The sequence below is a fragment of the Rana temporaria genome, chromosome 3 (assembly GCF_905171775.1).
Source record: "Rana temporaria chromosome 3, aRanTem1.1, whole genome shotgun sequence".
Classification (NCBI taxonomy): Eukaryota; Metazoa; Chordata; class Amphibia; order Anura; family Ranidae; genus Rana; species Rana temporaria.
Genome location: NC_053491.1, coordinates 186,067,009 through 186,092,537, shown reverse-complemented (window position 1 = coordinate 186,092,537; position 25,529 = coordinate 186,067,009). Strand labels below are relative to the sequence as shown.

At 41.7% G+C, this 25,529-nt stretch overlaps 1 protein-coding gene across 5 annotated transcripts in view; it reads right to left on the bottom strand.

The window, feature by feature from the left end:
* OSBPL8 (oxysterol binding protein like 8) overlaps positions 1-25,529 on the bottom strand; it is a 356,358-nt gene that overhangs the window by 8,360 nt on the left and 322,469 nt on the right. For 3 of the 5 annotated variants that reach the window (XM_040343960.1, XM_040343963.1, XM_040343962.1), the window contains 7 exons: positions 21,744-21,840; positions 17,694-17,792; positions 17,514-17,611; positions 11,145-11,234; positions 7,475-7,611; positions 5,159-5,344; positions 2,979-3,132 (listed from right to left, as the gene is read on the bottom strand). In XM_040343960.1, the coding sequence (XP_040199894.1) occupies positions 2,979-3,132; positions 5,159-5,344; positions 7,475-7,611; positions 11,145-11,234; positions 17,514-17,611; positions 17,694-17,792; positions 21,744-21,840 (861 nt within the window). The remainder of the gene's footprint in view (positions 1-2,978; positions 3,133-5,158; positions 5,345-7,474; positions 7,612-11,144; positions 11,235-17,513; positions 17,612-17,693; positions 17,793-21,743; positions 21,841-25,529) is intronic. The other 2 variants (XM_040343961.1, XM_040343964.1) reach the window with 1 other exon arrangement.

Genomic DNA, 25,529 nt, shown 5'->3' with positions numbered 1-25,529 from the left:
ACAGTACCTTTCCAGTTTCCTCATTCAGCCAAGTACTGCACTCTAGGGGGAAGCAGAGAGCACAGCACACTCCCCTGCATTTACTTTCACTTTTGAGGCCGACAGAGCTTGTTACAGTGCCGATGTATATTTCGGCAGGGGATCAGGAGACCGGGCTCATCTGACAGCCCTTATCTCCCGATACCGCAGCACACCTGAGAACAAGACGGGCCGTTCAAAACCGGCCCGCGGGCCAGACTTTGGACATGCCTGCCTTAGAAGGTTCATCCGGGATTTAAACATTTTTATCGGTCTTTCTGAAAGACACAGTGGCTGAAAGACAGACTCGCACGGCCAGAACTACATTTAAAGAATGTAGGAAAATTTGAGTGGACCAAACTGCTTGCCAGGGGATTCCAGTCTCGTTAGAAAATGAGTTGCAATATCAAGGTCTTTGTGTTCCTAGGAGTTCTAAAAGACCTTAGAACTGAAATAGCATTTGTAGGGGCTACAGGCTGGTCCTCTAGTTTCAGAGTTGTGTACACTGTGCATTGATAAGATCTGAAATGGTCTATTTTACTTGGGAGTAATGGCAGGAGACTGAGGGGGTTGATTTACAAAAACTGGAGTGCAAAATCTGGTGCAGCTCTGTATAGAAACCAATCAGCTTTAATTTTTTTGTTGTCAAAGCTTAATTGAACATTTTGAAGTTAGACGCAGATTGGCTACCATGGACAGCACTAGATTTGTGGCCTCTAAGGTCAGAGCAGTAAATAACTGGGTGATTTGGGCAATAAAGTCCCACCTCAGAGTAGTGGAAACCTCAGAGGAACCGGACAAAACTGATGAATCAAAAAGGACTTCGATGACGGAATTACATGTAGGAGAAGGCAAAATGCTGTGACTGTTGGCAGTAGGGCAACTTAAGGCCCAGGGTACAATGCAAGGCCTCAAGCATTCATGCAACCAAAACAGCTGGTAGCAGATAATGTTTAATCGGCCAGAGGTGACCAAAGTTACAGCAGTGGGCAGCAGGAACTGAATGATGATCAGAGTTCCATGTGGTTATTTACAAGCAGGAACAGAAGAGAGTGCATGTGTGCCACACTTCACCCTGCAGAGGATGTCCATTCGCCCATAGCCTTAACCCCCCCATTGTGGAATTGATAGAAATCACAGCGACCAATGTAAATGAAGTAGCTCCTTGTACACAGCCCAACCAGCTTACTCATTGAGGGAGTCTTCAGAGACACGGCAAGTACTCAGGCAACTTGTTAGAACAGGGTTTAGAAAGCGCTTCATGCAGAACCACAATGTCTAGTCCAACAGGATCTGGATGCAGCAAAGCCAAGCTGAGGACAGTTGCATCAGATTCTTCCAATCAAAGAGCCCCTTTCTAACAGTGATGTAGAGAAGAGTCTTAATTGAATTAAACATTTTAAAGAATAAGAAAAAAAGTTCTAGTAAAATTAGAACAGTCTTTTACACATCAAAGCTGAATAAAAAAAGATGCTCATCCTCCTAGGACACTAGCAAAAAAAAACAACCGAGGCATGCTGGTAATGGGAGGGGTTATCAGAGGCTTGCTTACAGTTTTTTTTGTTTGCTACTGCAAGACGCATTATAATGCAAGGGTTAGAAACGTCCCATGTGCCTCAATGGACGAGAAAGAAATACTGTTTTTGTTAAGATTTATATTGTAAGACTAATAACATAGGGCCAGATTCAGATTCACAGAACAGATACAACGGCGTTTCCCCTGATACGCCGTCGTATCTCTTGTTCTATCTATGCGGCTGATTCAGAGAATCAGTTCCGCATAGATAGCCCTAAGATCCGACAGGTGTAATTGACTTACACCGTCGGATCTTAGGATGCAGTACCTCGGCCGCCGCTGGGTGGAGTTTTTAGTCGTATTCCAGCATCGGGTATGCAAATTAGCAGTTACGGCGATCCACGAAGGTTTTTCCCGTCGTTACGTCGTCGCAAGTCTTAGTTTCCCGTCGCAAAGTTAGGGCTGCTATTAACATGGTGTAAAATTACTCCACCATGTTAAAGTATGCCCGTCGTTCCCGCGTCGCTTTTGAATTTTTTTTCCCGGCGCAAGTACGTTACGCACGTCGCGATTCACAAACCCATCGCGCCGCCGTAATTTCGCGCAAAGCACGTCGGGGAAAATTGCAAACGGAGCATGCGCAGTACGTCCGGCGTGGGAGCGCACCTAATTTAAATGGTACCCGCCCCATTTGAATTGGGCGTGCTTGCGCCGGACGTGTTTACGATACACCGCCGCAAGTTTACAGGTAAGTGCTTTGTGGATCGGGCACTTAGACTGAAAACTTGCGGCGGTGTAACGTAAACGGGGTACGTTGCGCCGCTGCAATTGTACCTGAATCTGGCCCACTGTTCTAACAAACGTAGGTGCATCAACAGTCTCAAAATTGGGACATCTTTTCACCTTGTCACACCATACACCAGTTTTCTGATGGTTTGCCATCATACTGCTAAAATATGGGTTTTTATTGGTGTCTATGGGTTACAAATCATGTTCTGTTTGCCCTCTATTCAAATCCCTAGATTGTCGCAAAAAAATAAGAAAGATGTGAGTATGTCTTTAACTGTTGCTGGATGTCAATATAAGAAATGGAAGTGAAATAAATAGAATTGAGAAGAGTATTAATACAACTTAGAATATTAGTAGAAGGCAGATATGTAGTAGTAGTAGTCGTCATAACATAGCAAATTTGCTTGGAGCATAAGTAGATAATCAGTAAGGACACTTGCAATAGTACAGATACACTGACCCTAGCACTATGGTTTGAAAGGGATTTACAGTACTTTATGGTACACTTTAATCAATAAAGCAGACACTTACATGATGAGATTTCGGAGCTTTACAGCCAAGTGTTAGTAAGTTTAAGCTGATGATATACACATGCTTCCTTGATCTTGATAGGACACAGACGAGAGAAAAGCCATTGGGCTTTCTCCAGACCTACCTGATAATTTAATTTCTCCCGCTTTGCCCCTTGGTTACTGAGACTAATTACACTGCCCGAACGTACCATTGGAGTCCTATGCCTGACTTTTGTCTGGATAGCGCCATCGTTTTCAAACTGAACCAGATCATTTAGCGGGTCCCATGGTCGAGTACTGCAACACAAAAAACAGTAAGAATGTTTAGTATGCCAACTTACTGAACCACAAATATTCCTCATTTTAAATAGGTTACAGAATAACCATTTACTTGTACCAGTGGAGTACGCACTCTGCATGTGAATTCATGGAAACTGCACTGCTCATGTACAGTAAGAAAGAAGCAGAACCTGACTGTGAAAACGTTTAAGAAGGGGCTGCTCATTGCCAAGCGGACTGCAGAGCAAAGAACAAAGTAGAGCGAGGGCAAGTAAATGTGTTCGGGGTGCTGAGCGAAATCATGGCTCAGTCTTTTGCTGGTGTCTTAGGTGTATGGATGTATTTTCTTTAGCTCTGGTGTGTAAAAGACTAAGCTATTTTCATTAGCACCATTTTCTTATTCTTTAAAAAGCATTACCCCTGCTCCCAGTATGCCTGCGTTTTGTGTTAAAGCACCAAGAGCATGATCATAAATCACAACCCTCAAACATTCTATACTTTCTGAAAGAAAAGGCCCTGAAGAATAAAATGGTGACAGTTACAGTTTTTTGTGTCACATGATATTTGTGCAGCTCCAGCCATGATTTTGGTATCACCACTTTCATCCAAAGACATATATGTCCAGTGGATTGGAAGCAGTTAAAGGGTTACTAAACCTTTTTTTTTTTTTAATAACAAACATGTCATACTTACCTCCTCTGTGCAGTTGGTTTTGCACAGAGGAGCCCGATCCTCCTCTTCTGGGGTCCCTTGGCAGCGCTCAGGGCTCCTCCCCTTCTTGCGTGCCACGTATGAGAAGCTCTCTCCTTTGGGGCACTCGCTCCTTTGGGACACCCGAGTCCTGCTGTCTATTGACACAGACAGCAGGACTTGGCTCCGTCCTGCGTCACTGGATTTGATTGACAGCAGCACAGCCAATGGCTGCGCTGCTATCAATCTATCCAATCAGGACACGCGACACCGTGTGGTCTGGGGGGCTGCTTCATGACAGGTTTTTCACCTTACTTCATAGGATGGGTTTACAACCCCTTTAAGGGCTTAAGAGAGTCAGTGTTAAGAAGGCTCACTGGCTGAGAGCAGATCACATAAGGATTTTGCATGGTAGATCATGGATACATGCTTATAGCCTCTGAGATCAAAGTAAGCCATCAAATGTGCTATTTATCCCATAAAATGCTGTATACCTGCAGTGAAATATTCCAAAGATAGGGCCAATGAGTTTCCAAAGTCCAACAGAGCTATGAAAGACTCCGGGGATGGCAAAGACTTTAGTAGAAGGCAAAAATGTCAGGCACCCCACAGAGGGTACACAACAGACAGCACCAGAACTGTTAGTGGAGCATGTGTCTAGAGCCAGGCTTTTTCAAAGCAGAGCAAAATGCAACTTAGCTCAAGGTATAAGGCCAAGCCTTAGATACTAACAAACCCAGCTGCTGAGCAGCAGAGGGAGAGTAATGTGGCTGAAGGGGACTAGATTACAGTAGGCGGGTAGCAGAGACAAACCACGGAGTGTCCCACTAGCTCCCAATGCTCAGCCAACTTGACTTACAGTCCTTCAGATACAGTCACACCTTGGGCTGTACCATGACTCTTGATCTGGAGGGCACTTTACAACTGACATAACCATTACACTCTGGTCTGAAATGCATTGCAATGCAGGGCCCAGTGCCTGAAGGTTACATTCCAGGCTAGCCCCGCAAAATGCAGTCCGGCAGGGTTAGGGTACTGAACTCCAAAGTCAAACTGAAAAAAAGCAAACTCTGACAGCTGCATGGAGACCAGCTCAAGCAGTGGTGTAGCAGTAGCCTCGAAAGAAGGAACAATGTTGGAGAAAAAAAAAAAAAAGGAGGTTAGACTTTTTTTCTGCAGCCCAGAGAAAAGTTCGTTCTCCTAGGACACCTGCAAAAAAGTGAAGCATGCTGGGAGGAGGAGGGGGTTACAGGAAGGATTTTACTGTTTTTTTAAATCTTTAAACTAAAAGTATAATTGTTTTTCTATTAAAGAATCATATTTTCAAATACTATGAGAAAGTATTCTGACTCACTCAGCAAATTTGTATTGCCACTCTCCGGCGATTGGATCTTGTTCAAAGAGATGGCACAACCAGTCTTCGCCTTTGGCTTTTCTCTCTTTGGCAGATTTTCTCTGAGCTTCTTCTAAGACGAACTTCTCCTGAGTGGCTTCTGTTTGATCCTTGTTATTGATTGCCTTTGTAACTTGCTGCCAGAGTCTGCAATTTGAGAACTGCAACAGTTATTTGCCACCAAGCTATTTATACATTTATAAAGCCTGGAGAACGATTTTTTTTTCTTTTCAAAGTTGCCTGCTGAGCAGTGTTTAAATGGAAAGGCTGGGTACTTATTTCCACTAAGATTATGAATGATAAGCCATTACTTTTTCCTTCTATGACTTTTCATATCTTTGAAAGGAGGTTGCGTTTTGTTTAACCGCTTGCTTACTGGGCACTTATAATCCCAAACATGCCATTCTGCTATATTTTAGTAGTATTAAATTCAAGATACGAACAATATTTTACAAGGAAATTCACAACTCTGCCCCCAGCTACTTCACTAACCTAGTCTCCAAATTCAAACCAAATCGTTCTGTTCATCCCTCCCAACACTTTCTGCTCTCAAACTCCCTTGTCACCTCCAGCACTTTTCCAGAGTCTCCCCCATCCTCTGGAACTCCCTAACCCAGTGATGGCGAACCTTGGCACCCCAGATGTTTTGGAACTACATTTCCCATGATGCTCATGCACTCTGTAGTGCAACTGAGCATCATGGAAAATGTAGTTCCAAAACATCTGGGGTGCCAAGGTTCGCCATCACTGCCCTAACCCAATCTGTGTCTCTCCTACTCTGTACACTTTCAGATGATCCCTGAAAACTCATCTCTTCAGAGAGGCCTATCTGGCCCCCACCTGACAACTGTACATTTATAGTCTCCATCAGCCCATCCCCCACAGTTATTACATTTAGTATCTCTTGTCTCGACCCTCCCTCTTAGATTGTAAGCTCTAACGAGCAGGTTCCTCTGATTCCTACTGTATTTAACTGTATTGTAATTGTACGGTCTGTCCTGTTGTTGGTGCTATATATATCCTGTATATATAAAAAAAACAAATGTATAAAAGAAGAACATGCTTATACCATAAAAAAATAATAATTCACAAAGCAATTCCATCTATTCAAACATGAGTTTACAACATCTTAATGGCTGTACATTTATGCTTCCGATAATTCCTAGTTTTCATTGTGGAAAGGCACAATACATAGTGCGAATACATCCAACGGCCATCAAAAACTAGTTTTGGATACAGACATTGGACAAAATGAGCAAGTGTTTGAACCTCTGTGAACTAGCCACTGCGGTCTGCATCCTAATGTCTATTCTGTTTGACAGGTGTCAGAAAGATTAATAATTAAGGGTAAATCTCCCTATGAGGGACAGCCTGAATGCATTCATGCCTTGAAGCGGAACCCTCCATCCTTTGCAGCCAAAAAAGCGGTCATCTTAGCCTCGGTTTGATCTGTGGTTGTCAAGAGGTTGCACATTTGATCAGTTATGACACCAGTCATTTGATGGCTTGACAGTTCAGTTGAGAGCACAAGTAAACTGACAGTGATCATTCATGTTAATCCCTGAAAGTAACCGTTTTGCAAAGCAGTTAAAAAGATGGTTTTAGTTCAGCTTTAAGTTCCGAATAACGTGATAAAAAGAGAAGTGAAGCGATTCTTCTCTAACCTTATAATCATAAATCAATTTTAAATAAGAGTATCAGTGTGCTGCTATAGCAACGGCATTCACCAGGTCTGTCACAGGGATATTGATCATGATGAACAGGCCACAATGTTTTCCAGTCTTTCGACTTACATTTTACGTTAAGCAGGAGGCTGTGCACTGCACCTTTTACTGTATTTTACAAATGAGCAGCCTGGTGGTTGCGGGTTAGTGCTAGGGTCCTGATTCAGTTTTCAGGCATAGAGTGGAAGCATTCTACCAATGTCTGTGTATCGCTCCAAAATACAGTGGTATGTGTTTGCTAGGGTGTGAAAGTGTGTGTGCTCAAGTAGGTAAATTACAATTTATCTTGGTCATAGATTGACAATAACGACTCTTTGTACTCTATACACCATTGTGTAATGTACTACACAAATACAAAAAAAGAAAAAAAGAAAAAGTAACACATGCTATAATCTGGTAAGAGCTACTTAGCTGGACATTATTCATGTGTAATAAGAGAAAAGACAATATATACATTTTGGAGTGGACAATGTCATAAAAAGACAAAATTTAAAGAAATGTGTCTGCCCCAGTGAAGTATAGTGAAGACCAAGCCCAAGAGGCAATTAATTACCTTTCAGACTCAAACTCCCCTTGCTCATCATAGTTTACTGTGCAACGTGTTAATCTGCGCTGCTTTATTTCAGTTGTTGGGTTCCAGAAAGTCTCAGATAGCTCTGTTTTCTTGTCATTAATAAACACTTCACTATCCTGAGAAGAAACACACAGACATCAAATAATATTATACAGACTTCCTATACCACCATCTTTAAACTAAAATAATCTTTGGTCAGAAACAATAGAAGTTTAATTGCTAAAATTTGGAAATGGAATAAAAAGTAAAAACGGTCTGTGCTTTGGTGGCAGAATACAATTAGAGGGGGCTTACTAGAGGCATACAAGAAGCACAATTTAGCATACCAAAATAACTTGAATGTATATATAATGAATAAAAAAAAAATACTACCAATATAATAATTTAATTTACCATTACATATTACTAAAATATATACTTTTCTGGAGAGACCACTCCCAAATGTCCCACTGACCTCAGTAGTATGCAAATAAGCTGCAAGCATTTAGTTTATACTGATGGCGGTCACAGCAGCTTAGCTAGACTACAAGATTTATTTCTAGAACTTAACTTATTAGAGCTTTACACCCTTGGTCAGTATTAGGGAAGAATCATCCTCTGGCACTGGATTGTATTAACTAAAATGTTTTGGAAATTTAGAAGTAGGAGGGAAAAAAGGGAGGAAGGCAAGTTAAGGGAGGAAATGGGGTGATGGATAGGGGAGGACCCAGGAATTCAGAAAAAGATGGTCACTTCTAACTCTCCTACCCGCAGTTATTGGCAAACCGTTATATACAAAGGTATACAAGTAAAACTTTTTAAGTGAATACTCTAGCAAAGTGTAAAATTAATCCAAGAAAACCATGTTTGATACAAGTTTCAGTTTAGTCTTCCAAAGCGACCATATTTATAATGTGTCATATTACCATGCTTGTGCACTACTAGTTGATCATAAGGCAAGGGTAGTTGGTTTCCACTTTGTTACCAGGTTTTCTCTCCTGCACTCCACTGTTGACTGGGCAGTCTGCCCATCACAGTTTTGGCTTAAGGGGGTTGTAAAGGTAAAACATTTTTTTTGCTTTTAAATGTTTTTATTTCTTCTGAGAAATCCTCACTTCCTGTTCTTCTGTCTGTAACTAAACACAGTAATGCAACACTTTCTCCCTGGTGTGGAGAAAGCCTCTTGAGGGGGGAGGGGGCGAGCAGGAGTGTCAGGACGCCCACTAACACACAGCTCCTTTCTCTATCTGCAAAGTTGATAGTGTCCTGACCCTCCTGCTCGCCCCCTCCCCCCTCAAGAGGCTTTCTCCACACCAGGGAGAAAGTGTTGCATTACTGTGTTTAGTTACAGACAGAAGAACAGGAAGTGAGTATTTCTCAGAAGAAATAAAAACATTTAAAAGCAAAATCGAAGGATGAGGTAAGTGAAGGAGGACTGCACTAAGGTAAAGGAAGCTATTTAGGGAAAACAAAATTTACCTTTACAACCCCTTTAATAGTGGACCAATCTTTAAGGCAGGAATCTTCATTAAAATTTGTATACTAGGAGCATCAGGGAATTCAGAATGCTCTTTGTAAAATATAACTGAATTTAGAGGCATTTAGATGTTCCTCCTACATCAGGGGTGCCCAACCCTTTGAAGAACGAGGGCCACTTAAGTGACTTGGTAACTGGTCACAGATTACAATGAGCAGAGCGGGCAGATGGCAGGTCCGTGTCCAGTTGCAAATGCAGAGCATACATGAACACAGCCCACTCTACTCTAAGACCTCTGATTCAACAGATGGAAGGGGGCAAATCCCCTTCTTTTTTTTGGAGGTAGGCGGGTGTAAATGGACATAAGTCCATTTAAATCTGCCACTCCTTAGAGGTGAATGGAGGCTCTGGCTGGGTCAGAGCGATCACGTGAAAGGCGCCTAAGGCTGCTTTCACACTGATGTGCTGTGGGTTACCCATACCATGGGTACAGCGCAGTGCACCTGTGGCTTTCCAGTGGGTTAGCTGAACTTTGCCATAGACTTTTATTATAAACTGCAAATGTGGTGTACTTTCAGAAAGCGCACCAAAGCCACAGGTAATAACACAAGTCTATGGATCAGTGCAGGTAACTCACAGGTGCACTGAGCTGCAACTGCAGCCCAGTAACCACTGCAGAACAGATATGCCCATATATACACTGTCATTTTAGTAATAAACTTGCCTTTAATAACAGTCTTCCATTCAGGTATCGCTGGCTGTTGCTGTCCCGGGCAGAATGCATTTGATATTACTCTACCTGTGACAGGAGCCGGCGCTACACAGAAAGCATCGGCTTATGCGGCTTTGCTTCGCAGCTGCTTGCTTCCTCTACCACTGGCTTTATTCACAATACAGATGCTCTGGGATGGCGGGTCAGCAACCTGTGATCTGGGCTTGCCAACACGCCATACCAGAGCAAGAGGTCGCAGGCCACATCAGAGGGCTCCACTTGCCACATGTGGCCCCCGGGCCACTGGCTGGGAAACCCTATCCTACATCATACAAAAGATTTTAAGCAGTTTCCTACCCTCCCTCTATTCTATAATGCCGTGTACACAGTATCAGACATTCCGACAACAAAACTGTGGATTTTTTCAGACGGAATGTTGGCTCAAACTTGTGTTGCATACATAGTCACACAAATGTTGTCGGAAATTCCAAACGTCAAGAACGCGGTCACGTACAACACTACGATGAGCCGAGAACAATGAAGTTCAATGATTCCGAGTATGCGTCAAATTGATTCCAAGCATGCATTAGGATTTTTGTGCGTTGAAATTGCATACAATCGGAATTTCCGACAAGAACTTTTGTTGTCGGAAAGATTGAGAACCAGCTCTCAAACATTTGTTGTCGGAAATTCCGACAGCAAATGTCCGATGGAGCATACACATGGTCGGAACATCCGACCAAAATCTCACATCGAACATTTGTTTTTTCGGAAATTCTGATCGTGTGTACGCGGCATAACCCACCATGCAGAAATCACGTATCCTTCATTTACTTGGCAGTGTTTCTGGGATCCCTCAACCTCAGTGCTGCCGTTATTTTTGGTGCCTGGGTGCAGAAGTGATATGGACTGGCTGCCCAATGTAAAGCAGCATGACCTAAAATGCAGAGAGCTCAAAACTACCATCAGGTAAACAAGTGATTTCTGCATAATAACTAAAAAGAAAAAAAAAATGTTAGCAAATGGACTAGGATAGTAAATTAATTTAGGTCTACCTAAAAAAATATCTGTTTGGCTGCAAGTTTGATTGTTCTGTGGCAATGCTAGAATAAAAAACAACAAATGGAAATATAAACTGGCTACCTCGTGTTTCTAGGTACAGGTGCTGCTGCTACAGAAATTTTAGGGGTGGGCCTCAAGAAAGGAAAACTTTGAGATACTGTTTCTCGTAAGAGATTCAGGAAACGTTTGCCTAACTCATGGCAGCCCTTCGCTGCAGCTGAAAATCATAAAATATGACTTACCTGTAACATCTGGTCTGTGTGTTAAGTCATGCCCATTGGATTCTATCATTTTAGGCAAATTGGTTAATGCAAAAATAAATTTAAATTAAATAATTTTAAAGCAATAAGAAGAAGCCTATTGTGTATGCCATTTAGAAATCATTTATCATATCATGGCTGTCACTTACTGCCACTTACCCAGTGCCCCTCCAGTGTTGCCAAGACTTCCTTTCCCAATTTGATCTTCCCTGATATCTGATTTACACTGTCGTCACTACCAAGAAAGGGCTGCAAGGCAAACATGCAAGTTTGAAACACAGAAAACAATGAATACATGAAAGCAACAGCATATTACAACATAGACATAAATTCAATTGTTAACTTTGCTAGTACTTTGCTTAAAGAGTGATTTGTTTTTGTTAGCTTTAGCTTGACCTTAATCAGATGGCTGGATCATGCATTGGAAGATTTTCTGTTCATTTCTACATGAGACTGAAAGCTGTATCATACACATAGGGCTACACACCTCATTCAGGTGCGGATGCCTTTATGGTAAAAAAAATAAAAGCATCACTGTAATGTGTGTGCCACACAATGCATTGTCATTTTTCACCACATCTAACTTCTGTACCACCAACTCTTAAAAAATACCAACACACAAAAATATACCGCACAGGATTTGTACTTTGTATGTTTAGAGTCCCCTTGACTAATGTGGACCATAAATTTCTCCTAAATGACCACCTAGAACGCTTGAGAAAAGATGGCGTGGTACTAAACATATCTGGTTCAAAGAACCATTTCGAAATCTTCCAAAATAGTCTAAGAAGCCATGCTGTTAAAAAGCTTAAAGTGGAAGGTAGAGCTGCACGATTAATCATTAAGAATCGAAATCGCAATCTTTTCCCCTTCCCGATCTTCAAAAAAACTTGTCTCTTTCTAACAAGTGCAGAGAGTTCTTACAGCTGGGAAAAAAAATAAAAATACATTTAAAATCCAGGCAGCCTGCCAAGTTTTTTCACAGAATAAGTAGAAACAAAGTATCTTTTCGTTTTTTACTCCTATAAATTAGGGAAGTCTTTTCTGACATTTGTTGCTTACAAGTCTTTTAAAAAAAGACCAGAGACTCTAATAGGCTTTTAAAAAAAAAGTGGGCTCGGCAAAAAAATATACCACCAGACGCCACTGACGGGTGACGGGTAACCCAAAACACTGACAGATCTGCAGGTGACCTGCATGGCATCCATCACTGATCTGCTGATCACTGGTGCAATGCTTTACAGGCTCCTGCAACAAAAAAGAATAAATGCAGAGTTTTAATATATTTAATATAATCTTTATTTATACAAAACATAACAAAGTAACATGTCTCAATAGACATTCTTCAACATGTAGAAAAAGATTTCAAAGATGTGTATAATATATGCGAACACACAAAACAAAAATCTACTTGCTTTAACGTATTCTCCATTAGTAGATAGCGACAACCGTAGAGGCATACACACAAGACCTAGAACATGATAAACAGTAAGGACTCTTTCCCACGTACGTATCCCATGAGGATCCGTACCGTTAACACCCGATTGCTCAGCGGGGATCGCTCCGTTGATCCCGCTGAGCCGGCAGAGGACATGGCGGTCCCATCTGACCGCCCTGTCTGATCTCCGCTCTCCCCTATGGGGGGGGATCGTCTGTCCATGTTCACCTGATCCGCTCTGCAGATGGATGGAAAAATAGGATTTTCCTCCGTCTGCAGAATCGGACCATAGAGGGGACCGATGAGATCGGGTGTCAGCAGATGTTCACCCTTTATCCCACAGGGATTAATGTATGTCTGTATTCCACCCGAAAACGGATGGATGAAATACAGACATAGGCCCAGATTCTCGTAGATTGGCGTAAAAATCGGCGGGCGTAACGTATCCGATTTACGGTACGCCGCCGCAAGTTTTACAGGCAAGTGCTTTATTCACAAAGAACTTGCCTGTAAAGTTGCGGCGGCGTAAATCACCCGGCGCAAGCCCGCCTAATTCAAATTAGCCAGGTAGGGGGCGTGGAGCATTTAAATTAAGCGCGTTCCCGCGCCGAACGTACTGCACATGCGCCGTCCAGAAAATATCCCAGGGTGCATTGCTCCAAATGACGTCGCAAGGACGTCATTGGTTTCAACATGAACGTAAATGGCGTCCAGCCCCATTCGACTTACGCAAATAACGTCAATTTAAAAATTTCGACGCGGGAACGACGGCCATACTTAACTATGGTTGCCCTTCATATAGCAGGGGCAACTTTACGTCGCGCAAACCTAACGTAAGCGTCGTAACTTCACTGCGTCGACCGAGCGTACGTTCGGGAATTCGCGTATCTAGCTAATTTGCATATTCGACGGGGAAAACGACGGAGGCGACACCTAGCGGCAAAAAAAAAAAGAATGCATTTAAGATCCGACAGCGTAAGAGCCTTACGCCTGTCGGATCTAATCGATATCTATGCGTAACTGATTATAAGAATCAGTCGCATAGATACGACGGCCCAGATTAGGACTTACGACGGCGTACATGGCGTTGCGCCGTCGTAAGCCCTTTGAGAATCTGGGTCATACTGTCCGCATGTGTAAAAGGGCCCTTAAACAAGTAGGTTCCGGAACCTATCCCAGACCGCCAAAGAAAGTTCAAGTTCGAATACTATGCTGAACAATAGCTCCCAAGGAATGTGGGCCAAATGGGGCCATCAAACCTCCTAAATGAACATTTTTTACTTTATCTGGACAGTGTATCAATATGTCCCCATGTTTCCTGAAATCAAAATATTACAGTAGTCTGATGTAGTGAAAAGGGCAATTGTTTTGTGGTCTTTAAATTTCACTGAAAATGTACATGATTCATGCGGACGTGAAATTTACAATTTTATGGAAACAATTAGAACTACAGGAAGCTCAAATGTAGCATGCAAGTAGGTTACAAAAGAGCAAAAAAATAATTGATGGTTACCAGTCAATAATGCAAGTCAGCTGCAGTAGAAAATATGCAGAAAGAGCAGATAATCTAAGCATTACTGGCATGTACAACAGTTTAAGTTAATTAAAAGCTCTGCAAGTCTCCATGAGGTAAGTGCCAGTAGGATCTGCATTTTTTCATATTGATCAGACACCTACCTTATAATCCTTGAAACATTTTATATTATTTTTGGCCGCAGGAATAAAACAGATGCACTCAAAATAAATGCAATAAGTAAAACTTCTGTCTCCATCAAAGCTACACTGAGGCTCAGTTCACATCTATGCAGTTTGCGATTGATGCGTTCTATAGTGCATTTTTGCACACTCGATTTTGCAGCGATTTGTGTTTTTTTTATATATATATTTTTTTTGGCCAACTTGTTGGGCAGATTAAAAAACACAAAATGCAAACTGTGGCAAAAACGCACTACATGCTTTTCTGCAGGTTTTCCATTGAACTCTATGAACCAAAAAAGCACTGTTTTTCATAAAAAAAAAAAAAAAGTACCTGACCCTTTCCAGAAACGTAGAGACTGAAAAAGGCATAGATGTGAACATGTCCCATAGGAAACCATGTTAAATGAACTGTAGTGGCTTTCTGCACTAAAAAATGCATAGGTGTGAACCAGGCCGAAGTGGCGTAATTTATAATGATACACCAACCTAAGAGCCCTTTCTCAACCAATGCAATCCAGAGCCTAGGGTGTCAAGCATACAGCACTTCGATACCAGGTATGTTCCACTACAATACAGATGAACTAGTGATAGGTGAAAAATAGCTTCCTAATAGGATTAGCTTGTTTTTCCTCATCTCACAAATCCCTGTATGAAATAGACATAGTGATCTCGATCACACAGATACAAAATAAAATAAAATAACCCATTTAAGTAATTATAAAATTTACAACATACATGAAATGTATTTTATATACAACTAGCTAATTTGTCTACATTTGTTTTGACATCATAACAGCAATCAGGGAAAAGGGAAGCACTTCAAATCCGTCAAGAATTCACGGGTTTGCACAGTGCTTGTCTGCATAACACTAAATAAGTTTACAGGAGGAGAGATTCTAGAGATGACCCCATCAGTGTGCTCCTCCTCCTCCATCATTCAATCAGTAGGCAGGCAAAAAGACAACATTTGACAACGTGTGTTTACACGAAACGCGTCAGGGATGACTCCAATGTTGCCATCACTATATTGATATGCGCTTTATTCTCATCTGACATGTAAGTGCAACCTTTAATTAAACTTAAACTGATTTTTTTACGGTATTACACTATGGCGTCCCCTCTTCTCTTTTCCACGTCTACATGTGACCTTTAAACACGGATGACCATCTCCTGCATTCCCTGAGCGAGAGACCTTCCAGCTTCTCCCTAGGTCATTGTACTAAGATCATTCGTTGACCCCTTCATGAAGTAACTCCACACCGTGGTTTCCAGTTCATACCAATCCTGATTGACTCTGGAAATATACATTTCGCAGAGTCCACACGTTCCGGTAAGCCTGCATTCACACTGGTGACGGGATATTTCTTCATTTGGAAATTCACTTATATTCACTTATTTTATCTCTGGAAGATTCCATCTCACTCTTCAATTTTGAACTTTGTGTCATTCACTTATCACTTGGTTCATTTTGGACTTTTATATTTATGGTTATGACATCTGTGTCTTCATATACATGTGCATTTCACATTGTTGCATATTGACCACGCATGGTTTTGATTTTATTGTCATACCTTTTTTGTATCAGAGCGCTACACTTTTTTGTCCACATTTCATTTTTTGCTTCTTGTTTTTCAGTAGCTGTGTATAGCAGCTTGATACATACATGCACACTTAGCAGCGCAGTAATTTACACCATACTATTAGGCAAAAAGAGGTTGCAAAGAAGCTCTTTAGAAGGGTAATTATTACTATGATTTCAGGAGTAGAAGGGTGTAAAAACAGAAATCCAGGAAATTGAAAAAACTACCACTGCAGTGTGCTTCCCCACCAAGGGTAATTTTATTTTTGTTCTCCAAAGTTTAGCTTTAAACTTCACATATGCTTAAAGTGGTAGTAAAAGGCTAAGGCCCGGATCCACAAAGATCTGCCTATCTTTAAGGCAGGCGTAGCGTATCTCAGATACACTACGCCGCCGTAACTTATAGCAAATTTTCCGTATCCACAAAGAATTTGCGCCGTAAGTTACAGCGGCGTAGTGTAAATGTGTCGACGTAAGGGCGCGGAATTCAAATGACTAAGATGTGGGCGTGTTTTATGCTAATTCAACTTGACCCCACGTAAATTACGTTTTTTTTTAACGGCGCATGCGCCGTCCGTGGGGGTATCCCAGTGCGCATGCTCAAAATCACGTCGCAAATAGTCAATGCTTTCGACGTGAACGTAATTTACGCAAAACACTATTCGCAAACGTTTTACACAAACGACGGAAAATTTGGCGCTGGGCCGACGTCCATACTTAACATTGCGTACGCCTCATAGAGCAGGGGTAACTTTACGCCGAAAAAAGCCTTACGTAAACAACGTAAAAAAATGAGCCGGGCGGACGTACGTTTGTGGATCGATGTATCTAGCTAATTTGCATACTCTACGCGGGAAATCAACGGAAGCGCCACCCAGCGGCCAGCGTAAATATGCACCTAAGATCCGACGGCGTACTAAGACGTACGTCAGTCGGATCGAGCCCACATTCAGTCGTATCTTGTTTGGTGGATACAAAACAAAGATACGACGGGGCATCTTAGAACTTACGCGGCGTATCAATAGATACGCCAGCGTAAGTTCTTTGTGGATCTGGGCCTAAATGTTTTTTTTCCCTTCTTCCTTAAGGTGTAGCTCCCCCCTAAATAATTACCTGAGCCCGATCTTGGTTCAGTACCGAGCTCGATCTTGGTCCAGTGCTCACCCCGAGAGCAGCCAAGCTGCTCTCTTTCTTCCTTCTCACTGTACTTCGGTGACAGCAGTGGGAGACATCAGCTCCTGCTGCTGTCAAACAAAACTAGTGACGAGAGAGCAGGGGCAGGGTCGCATTGTGTGTCAGCAGGCGCCCACACTGCCATCCAAATGTTTGTGATAAAATAGCCCTATACGTATCTTAAAACACAAATGCTCACACAAAGCATTAAAAGTTGATCTTCCTGTGCATAGTATATGATAAGCAAACAAGCACAGAAAGGGATGACAATTGAAATTTTCCTTACATTAAACAGAGAATTGAGATCTGATTTAGGACTGTGATCAGGATGGCAGGTTATGCACTCTTCCTTTTCCTGAGGTGGAAAGTGACCATCTCCTTTTATGAGTCTTGGGTAAAAACAATCTCTACAAACACTAACCAATGCGGCCAATCTGCAAAACTGCTGTGTGTTTGGAAAAAGAAAAAGCAACACTCTTGTTCATCAAAGTCTAGATTTATCTTTCACATGTTGCATATAATTCTCAGCCTGCTTCATAAAGCACTGTGACCATTTACTGTCAGTCGTTTACATGATAGTTGTTGGCGTGCCTAATAAAGGGAACACACTCCGTATGTATAAAAAGAAAAGCATCCATACCTTTAATTTAAACTCTAGAATGGCACTATACCCAGTTTTCTCGCATGTAATGGTGACATTTCCTCCAAGCTCTAGAGTCATGGTGCCATAAAGGATTCCTGCAGAAACGCATAAATAGGTAAAACATCAGTAGGGTATTGGACAACGCCATAACATAGTACTAGGTAGAAGGATTCTTACCTTTACAGTGTGCATAAGGCATAGTCATAGTGTAGTCCTCTCCTCTGTTAAGGAATGTTAGTCTTCCATCCCCTTCCAGAAGAGCTGAGAGGGAATTGCCTGTGGGATAAAAATTTCCAAAAATAAAAGTCTATCTAAACCCAAAAACTTAAAGGTGGATGTAAACCACATTCATGAAATTTGAGCTGGGGACATATATCTGCAGCGTTTTCTCATCTCTCTTCAAAGCCCTAAATCGTGGACCTTTTTCTGCTCCATTCTTCTGTTATCGGCATGGCAACTTCTGACAAGTTCTCCGTCAACTGTGATAAAACCAGGCTGAATTTTGGGTCAGGGTGGGTGCTATAAATATATTTGCAGAGAGCTGGTCTATTCACAGCACAGCTCTGCGAGCAACCAATAGCAAAAATGTATTATATTGTAGCTCACCAATTCTAAGATGTGATGGCTGAATTTTTTTTTTTTTTTAGGCTTTCCTTCTATTTTCACGTTGTAATCCAGCCAGCAAGTCTGTAATTTTTCACAAGCTCAAACTCTCAGTAGAATGTATCGGTTTACATGGGTGAGATAAAACACTTAACACTGGTGGGATTATTAAAATGATTAGCTTTTATTCACGCAAAATGTTTATCCCAAAAGGAAAAACTATTTACGGTAACTGTTTATAAAGTGTGTGCTGGAGTATGGCTTTAATGTGTTAGCATATTTAAATCTGCTAGTACATGTAACACTCTCCTCTCCCCCAAAGTGACAATTCTGCTTTGCCTTCTGTTCTCATTCCTCCATTCCTGAGTCTTGTCTCACCAATATAAGGAGGTTTATTACTGGCCAGATAACCAGGAGAAAACCGAGGCAAAAAAAGCCTAAGAAAGAGACAACTAATGAAGCCACCACATCTAATGATCTGTAAGCTGCAATATTATACATTTTTGAATTTGGGTTTAATACTTCTTTAAAGATAAACTCTGGGTAACAGAAAAAAACTACCTATGCAGTATGACTTCCCCAATTGCAAGAGCTAAATGCTCATCTTTGCCTAAGTTACCAGTAAAAAAAAAAAAACACTTTTTACTTACCTTATTCCTTGCTTCTGCAGGCTCCATCTTCAATGCAACCAGTCCCTCCTCAGCGCTCCAAGGCATTTGCAGCTGTGATGCCATCACATACAATGCAGGACCAACAGTCCTGCATTAAGTGAGGTTACTGAAAGCCTGCCCACAACTCAGAGAGAAGATGTGAGCATGAGCATGAGCTTTTACTTTTACGGGTACACTGGGCAAGAACAGATGCACTGCTTCTATTGTTATTTGTGAAGATAGTGAGGAAGATGATTGAAGAGCTAACAAAAATTTTAAAACTTTTCCGAGACATTTGTATAAAAGGTTAGCCAACAATAAAACTTACCTATAGGTACTGTATATATCTCCTAAACGTTCACAGTTTAGGGGATATTTACTGTATACTGCGCCAATGATGTCATCGGTGCATGCGCTCTGAAGAAGCAGCTGCCTGTACTGTTTCTTCAGGCGAGAGTGCCGTGACTAGCGGCTCCTGCGCGCATGCGGTTTCGGCCAGTCACAGTGCCGGAGTCCACGGCCCTAAAAGGAAGAGGGGTGAAGATGGATGCGGCCTGCAGCGGGGATAACACGAGCTTCGTTTGCAGGTAATTGTCACATAATGTGCTAGTATGCGATGATTACTAGCACAATATGCCTTTACTTTGCAGGGAGGGGGGGGGGGGGGGACTTTTTTTTTTGCAGGGTTTTCTTCCTCTTTAAGCCAAGATTGATTTCTTTGCAAGGGAGGAGAGGTTCATCACCTTAGGACACAAGCAAAACACACTGGGGACTCACAGAATGGGTAAAGAGTTCATAGTGAAGATGCCCATTGAGCATGCCTTGAAAGCTTTGCCAGAGTTTAGTCACCTGAAGGTACGAGCCTTTAACGCATGGTGTATGAATACTTTGCCTGTGTCCTGTATAGCATGATTAAGATAAACTTTAAATCTTTCAGTGTGGGCGGAAGCCCCACATCAATGGTAATATGCAGGATGCTCCAGGTTTTATTTTATATATATGGCAAAAAAGAGAGATTGTAAATACTATACTTTACCAACAGTGGTCTACAAAAAGTATTCTTTTGTGAGAGTTTAATTATATTTTAATGTAAGACACATCTGAAAACATTTTTCAGCAACTTAGAATACAACGAAGATCAACATCAGATGCTTTAATATAGTATTTAAACTAAAATAGGCTACATTACAGTTTCTACTGGTGTAAGGCTTAGGACCGCTTTAATATCATTATTATTATTATTATACAAGCGTTAGAACACGCCAACAGCTTGTGCAGCACTGTACAATATAAGGGACAGTTACAGTAACATTGAATACAAGCGGGTTAGGAGGGCTCTTCTCCTGTAAGCTTATAATCAAATAGGGTGGGGCAAGTGGTACAAAGGAATTAAAAATTCATTAGTTAGGAGGTGGTAGGATAAGCTTCACTAAAGAAATGGGTTTTCAGGGATCACCTAAAAGGTAGACAGAGTGGGAGATAGCCGGAGAGATTGAGGTAGAGTTCCAGAGGATGGGAGAGGCTATGGAAAAGTCCCGGAGGCGAGCATTGGACGAGACAAGGGGGATAGAGAGCTGGTGATCTAGGGAGGAGCGGCGAGTACAGTATGGGCGATATATTGAGATAAGATTAGAGACGTAGCTTGCGGCAGAGTTGTGGATGGCTTTGTATATTGTTGTTGTAATTTTTAATTTTATTTGTTGGGCGATTGAAATCTTGACATGTCATAAAATACAGCCAGTGGCGAGTAAAGGTTTGGCGTATGGCCCTAAGGGCCAGTTTACACATGTTCCCATGCAATTTCACCGTACTTCTTTTTATTGCAGTTGGACAGCCTACTCATTTTAACATAAACCTATGGAGAAGAGGACCATCATTCATTTCCACAATAAGTAAGGGTAAAGCTTATAGACCTTGTAAAGTCCAGCACAGACACTTGGTACCGTGGCTTAGAAATAAAACTGCAACCAGACCTGATACATTCATGGCTGTAGTTTCATTTCTAACAGTGCCAAATGTCTATGATTTCCAGATTACCAGGTTTATAAAAGTTTACCCTTACTCATTGTAGAAATGTCATCTGTTCAGATTTTCTAATGTTGAAGTCTGGTTGCCAGATGGCAGATCACCGATAGAGACAAATCACCAGTTAGCGCCCACGTCAGAATGGCTAAGAGCCTGCTGATGCCATTCGTTGTCTGTTTTGTCTCCAGATGCCCTCGCCCCCCCCCAATTGGATACCCGGGGCTATTGCACTTTTGGAATCACCCTCTGCATGCCATTGAAAACAGCATGCAAACAATAACAAATACTTTTTATAATTAAAAAGCAGTCCTAGAACCTCAGTCAAATGAATGAGTATAAGAATGGTCTGCCTAAGGGGGGCATTCAGAAACAACTGTATAATTAGACTACAGACAGGGGGACGTAGTTTCTCAGTCCTACATCCCTCAATGATCATTCAGTTACACTATTTAGCTTAGTGGTATGTCAAGTCGAAGGATGAAAGGAGAGACGATGTGTGTAAGACTTTTTTTTTTTAATTAGGTCATATAGTGAGAGGCAGAAAACTGGCCTATGTGAGTGACAGATTTTTACACTAGCTGGACATAGATTGAGAAACAGGAACAGGGGCTAATCTGTGTGAGACATATACACAGGCAAGGGCAAAGGTTTCTATTGAGAGCCCAGGATTTAGAGGATTTGACTCTCCAAAGACCAGCATCTTAATCCTGGAAGTAGATGCGGCCTTAAATGACTCGTGAAGAAAGGCGGCACAGGCCTTCGCAGGGAAATTAAAGAAAAAAGAATGATACATTTAATAAAGATGAAGTGCAGTGATCTCTTTAAGAGTTTGCAAGTTTAAGTATTACTTACAACACATTCACACAACACAAAAAATATCATGGGCTAGGTCTACTTTAACTGCTGTACAAAGCACTGTCATTAATAGAATAGAATCAGACTTACTTACCATAAAATTTAGATTTGGCCAGAATACTCCCACTAAGACAAAATCCATCTTTGCGATTACTGACATAAAAGGCAGACACTGGTGGATGATGGGAAACCTAGTAATAAAGTAAAAAAATTATGTCACAGATTTAAAATAATTATGTACTATTACCAAGGCTTGTCGGGCCTCAAGCTAACAAATACTAAAATGTAAATCTAAATTAGTAATGGAAGCATACTAAACAAAGCAGGTTTCAGCACTGTAAGGATTCATTCACAGCCAGGATTCCATGTGTTCCAATCAGCAGCAGTACCTGGTCAACCTGAACAACTATCAGACCTTTCTATTTAACTAATCACGCCTTATGAACCTAGGCCTCTATACAATTTTATTATTTTTTTTTTAAACACACACACACAGTGCATTGAAAAAGTATTCACACCTCTTGACATTTTTCACATATTATGTTACAACCAAAATGTTAAATGTATTTTATTGGGATTTTATTTAATAGACCAACACAAAGTGGCACATAATTGTGAAGTAGAAGGAAAATTATAAATGTTTTCAAAATTTAAAAAAATATAACCCCCTCTATTTCACGATCTGGGGTCAGGCTCAGAGGCCAGTAGCTATAGCAGTGGCAGGACAGGTATTCAGGCAATCACTTCTGGCAGATAATACAGGCTCCCCTGAGTTGCGGAGTCCAAGTACTAGCTGGTTTTCCCCAGAGCTCCTGATGGTGGAAATGGATTTAAGGCAGACACCAGGGTGTGAGCAAGCCGGGGTACAGTAGCGGATGAGCAGACAAGGATGAAACAGCAGCGTGGTCAGTAAACAAGCCAAGGGATCAATTATGAGTGGCTGCAGGTTGGGATCAGGCAGAAGAGTAGTCAAAGAACAGGCCGAGGGTCAAACACGAGTGGTTGCAGATTAGGATCAGGCAGAAGAGTAGTTCAGGAACATACTGAGGGTCAAACACGGGTGGTTGCAGGTACAAATGGCAGCAGAGCAGACAAATCGCAAAGCACTGGCTGGGAAGGCACAATGACCTGGCAATGGGGAAGTGCTGAGACAAGGAAGTTCATGGGAGGAGCTAGGGGTTCAAGGTTCAACAACAATCAAGACACATGGCAGAGTATTCCAATGGATCAGGTAGGTTTGTCCAGCAGATCAGACAGGGAGCTGTCCAGCATCCGAGATAGCTCAATGGGAAGAGTCAATGCCAGACACAGAAGAGGTCCCAGGTTCAAGCCCAGGTCCCGACACCTGGTGTTCTCCTTGGCCTTCATGATGCTGTTTATTTACGAAGGTTCTCTATCAAACCTCTTAGGGCTTCACAGATCAGCTGTCTTTATACTCAGATTAAATTACACACAGGTGGATTTACTAATTGGGTAACTGCTGAATGCATTTGGTTCCACTAGATTTTAGAGTGTCAGGACCTGGGCTTGAACCTGGGACCTCTTCTGTGTCTGTCTGTGTCTGGCATTGACTCTTCTCACTCTTCACTAATTCCTGTCCTGCCAAAAAAGTTCTACCACCTGACTGTATGTATGCCTCGAATGGCACCCTTATCCGTAAGCAGGAGCTGCAAATGTTTGAAAAAGCCTTGCAAGCGAGGAGAATCTCCCCGGCAGGAACTTCTGAAGCAATAATAAGGTTCACTTCCTAGATTACCAAGTATTCCACCAGAGGTTTCCTCACAAGCCAAGCCCTAGGACGTCCGGAGGACGTCCTGAGAGGAGGGGAGAAATCCATAGCTCAGGTATGAGAATCTGTCCACAGGACAACTATTAGTTGTGCACTCCACAAATCTGGCCTTTATGAAAGAGTGGCAAGAAGAAAGCCATTGTTGAAAGAAAGCCATAAGAAGCCCCATTTGCAGTTTTCTGAAGCCATGTGGGGGACACAGAAAACATGTGGACGATGGTGCTCTGGTCAGATGAGACCAAAATTTCATTTTTTTGGCCTAAAAGCAAAACGCTATGTATGGCAGAAAACCAACACTGCACATCACCCTGAACACACCATCCCCACCATGAAACATGGTGGTGGCAGCATCATGTTTGGGGGGATGCTTTTCTTCATCAGGGACAGGGAAGCTAGTTAGAGTTGATGGGAAGTTGGAAGATGCCAAATACAGACAAAGAAAACCTGTAAGGCCCTGTACACACGATCAGTCAAAACTGATGAAAACGGACTGAAGGTCCGTTTCATTGGTTAACCAATGAAGCTGACAGATGGTCTGATGTGCCTACACACCATCAGTTTAAAAAACGATCGTGTCAGAACGCGGTGACGTAAAACACATGACGTGCTGAAAAAAACGAAGTTCAATGCTTCCAAGCATGCGTCGACTTGATTCTGAGCATGTGCGGGTTTGGAACCGATGCTTTTGCGTACTAACCATCGGTTTTGACCTATCGGTCAGGCGTCCATCTGTCCAATTTTAAAGCAAGTTCTCTGTTTTTTGGACCGAAGGACAACAGTCCGATGGGGCCTACACACGGTCGGTTTGGACTGATGAAACGGTCCTTCAGTCTGTTTTCATCGGATTGGACTGATCGTGTGTACGAGGCCTTAGAGTCTGCAAAAGACTTGAGACTGGGTGGAGGTTCCCCTTCAAGCAGGACAACAACCCTAAACATACAGCCAGAGCTACAATGGAATGGTTTAGATCAGTAATATGCAATTAGCGGACCTCCAGCTGTTGCAAAACTACAAGTCCCATCATGCCTCTGTCTCTGGGTGTCATGCTTGTGGCTGTCAGAGTCTTGCTATGCCTCATGAGATTTGTAGTTCTGCAACAGCTGGAGGTCTGCTAATTGCATATCCCTGGTTTAGATCAAAGCCTAGTCAAAGTCCTAGCCTAAATCCATTTAAGAATCTGTGGCAAGACTTGAAAATTGTTGTTCACAGACACACTCCATCCAATCTGACAGAGCTTGTGCTATTTTGCAAAGAAGAATGGGCAAAAATGTCACTCTCTGCATGTGCAAAGCTGGTAGAGACATCCCCAAAAGGGACTTGCAGCTGTAATTGCAGCAAAAGGTGGTTCTACAAGGTATTGAATCAGGGGGGCTGAATACAAATGCACACCACACTTTTCACATATTTGTAAAAAAAAATTGAAAAACATTTATAATTTTCCTTCCACTTCACAATTATGTGCCACTTCGTGTTTGTCTTTCATATAAAATCCCAATAAAAAACATGTACGTTTTTTGGTTGTAACATGACAAAATATGGAAAATTTCAAGGGGTATAAATACTTTTTATATATAAATATATATATAAAAAAATACTTTATATATTTATATATAAAGCAAGTATCATTAAAAAAATCCACATTAAATTGGTGAACAGTTATGCAATTAATCACAATTTCAATGCCAAGAAAAGGCCAAGAGAGGTGACAAATCTCAAAAAGTCCTTTGTGCAAAAAAAAAAAAAAAAAAAAAAAAATCACTTCTGTACTTCAGTGCTGGTGCCCCCTTTGAAGTAAATCCTTCACCAGCCCTAACTGACCCCTTGTAATAAGGTGTAATAAGGTGGGCAAAGCTTTTTCTTCAGGCAGATTGCTTTCCTCCTTAGGTTTTCATAAACTCTCTGGGACCTTATTCTTCTCTCCTAAGCAGACTGACCAAGAAGAAACCACAAGGGTGTACTAAAAAAATGTGATGGTTTACACTTCATTTAATATTTTTGCACAATTACATGAAGTAATGCAGGTGTTTGTAGCTTCAGAGCACATTGGCACTGTAACCATTAGCACTGCTATTTTTCTTTCTTTCACATTAT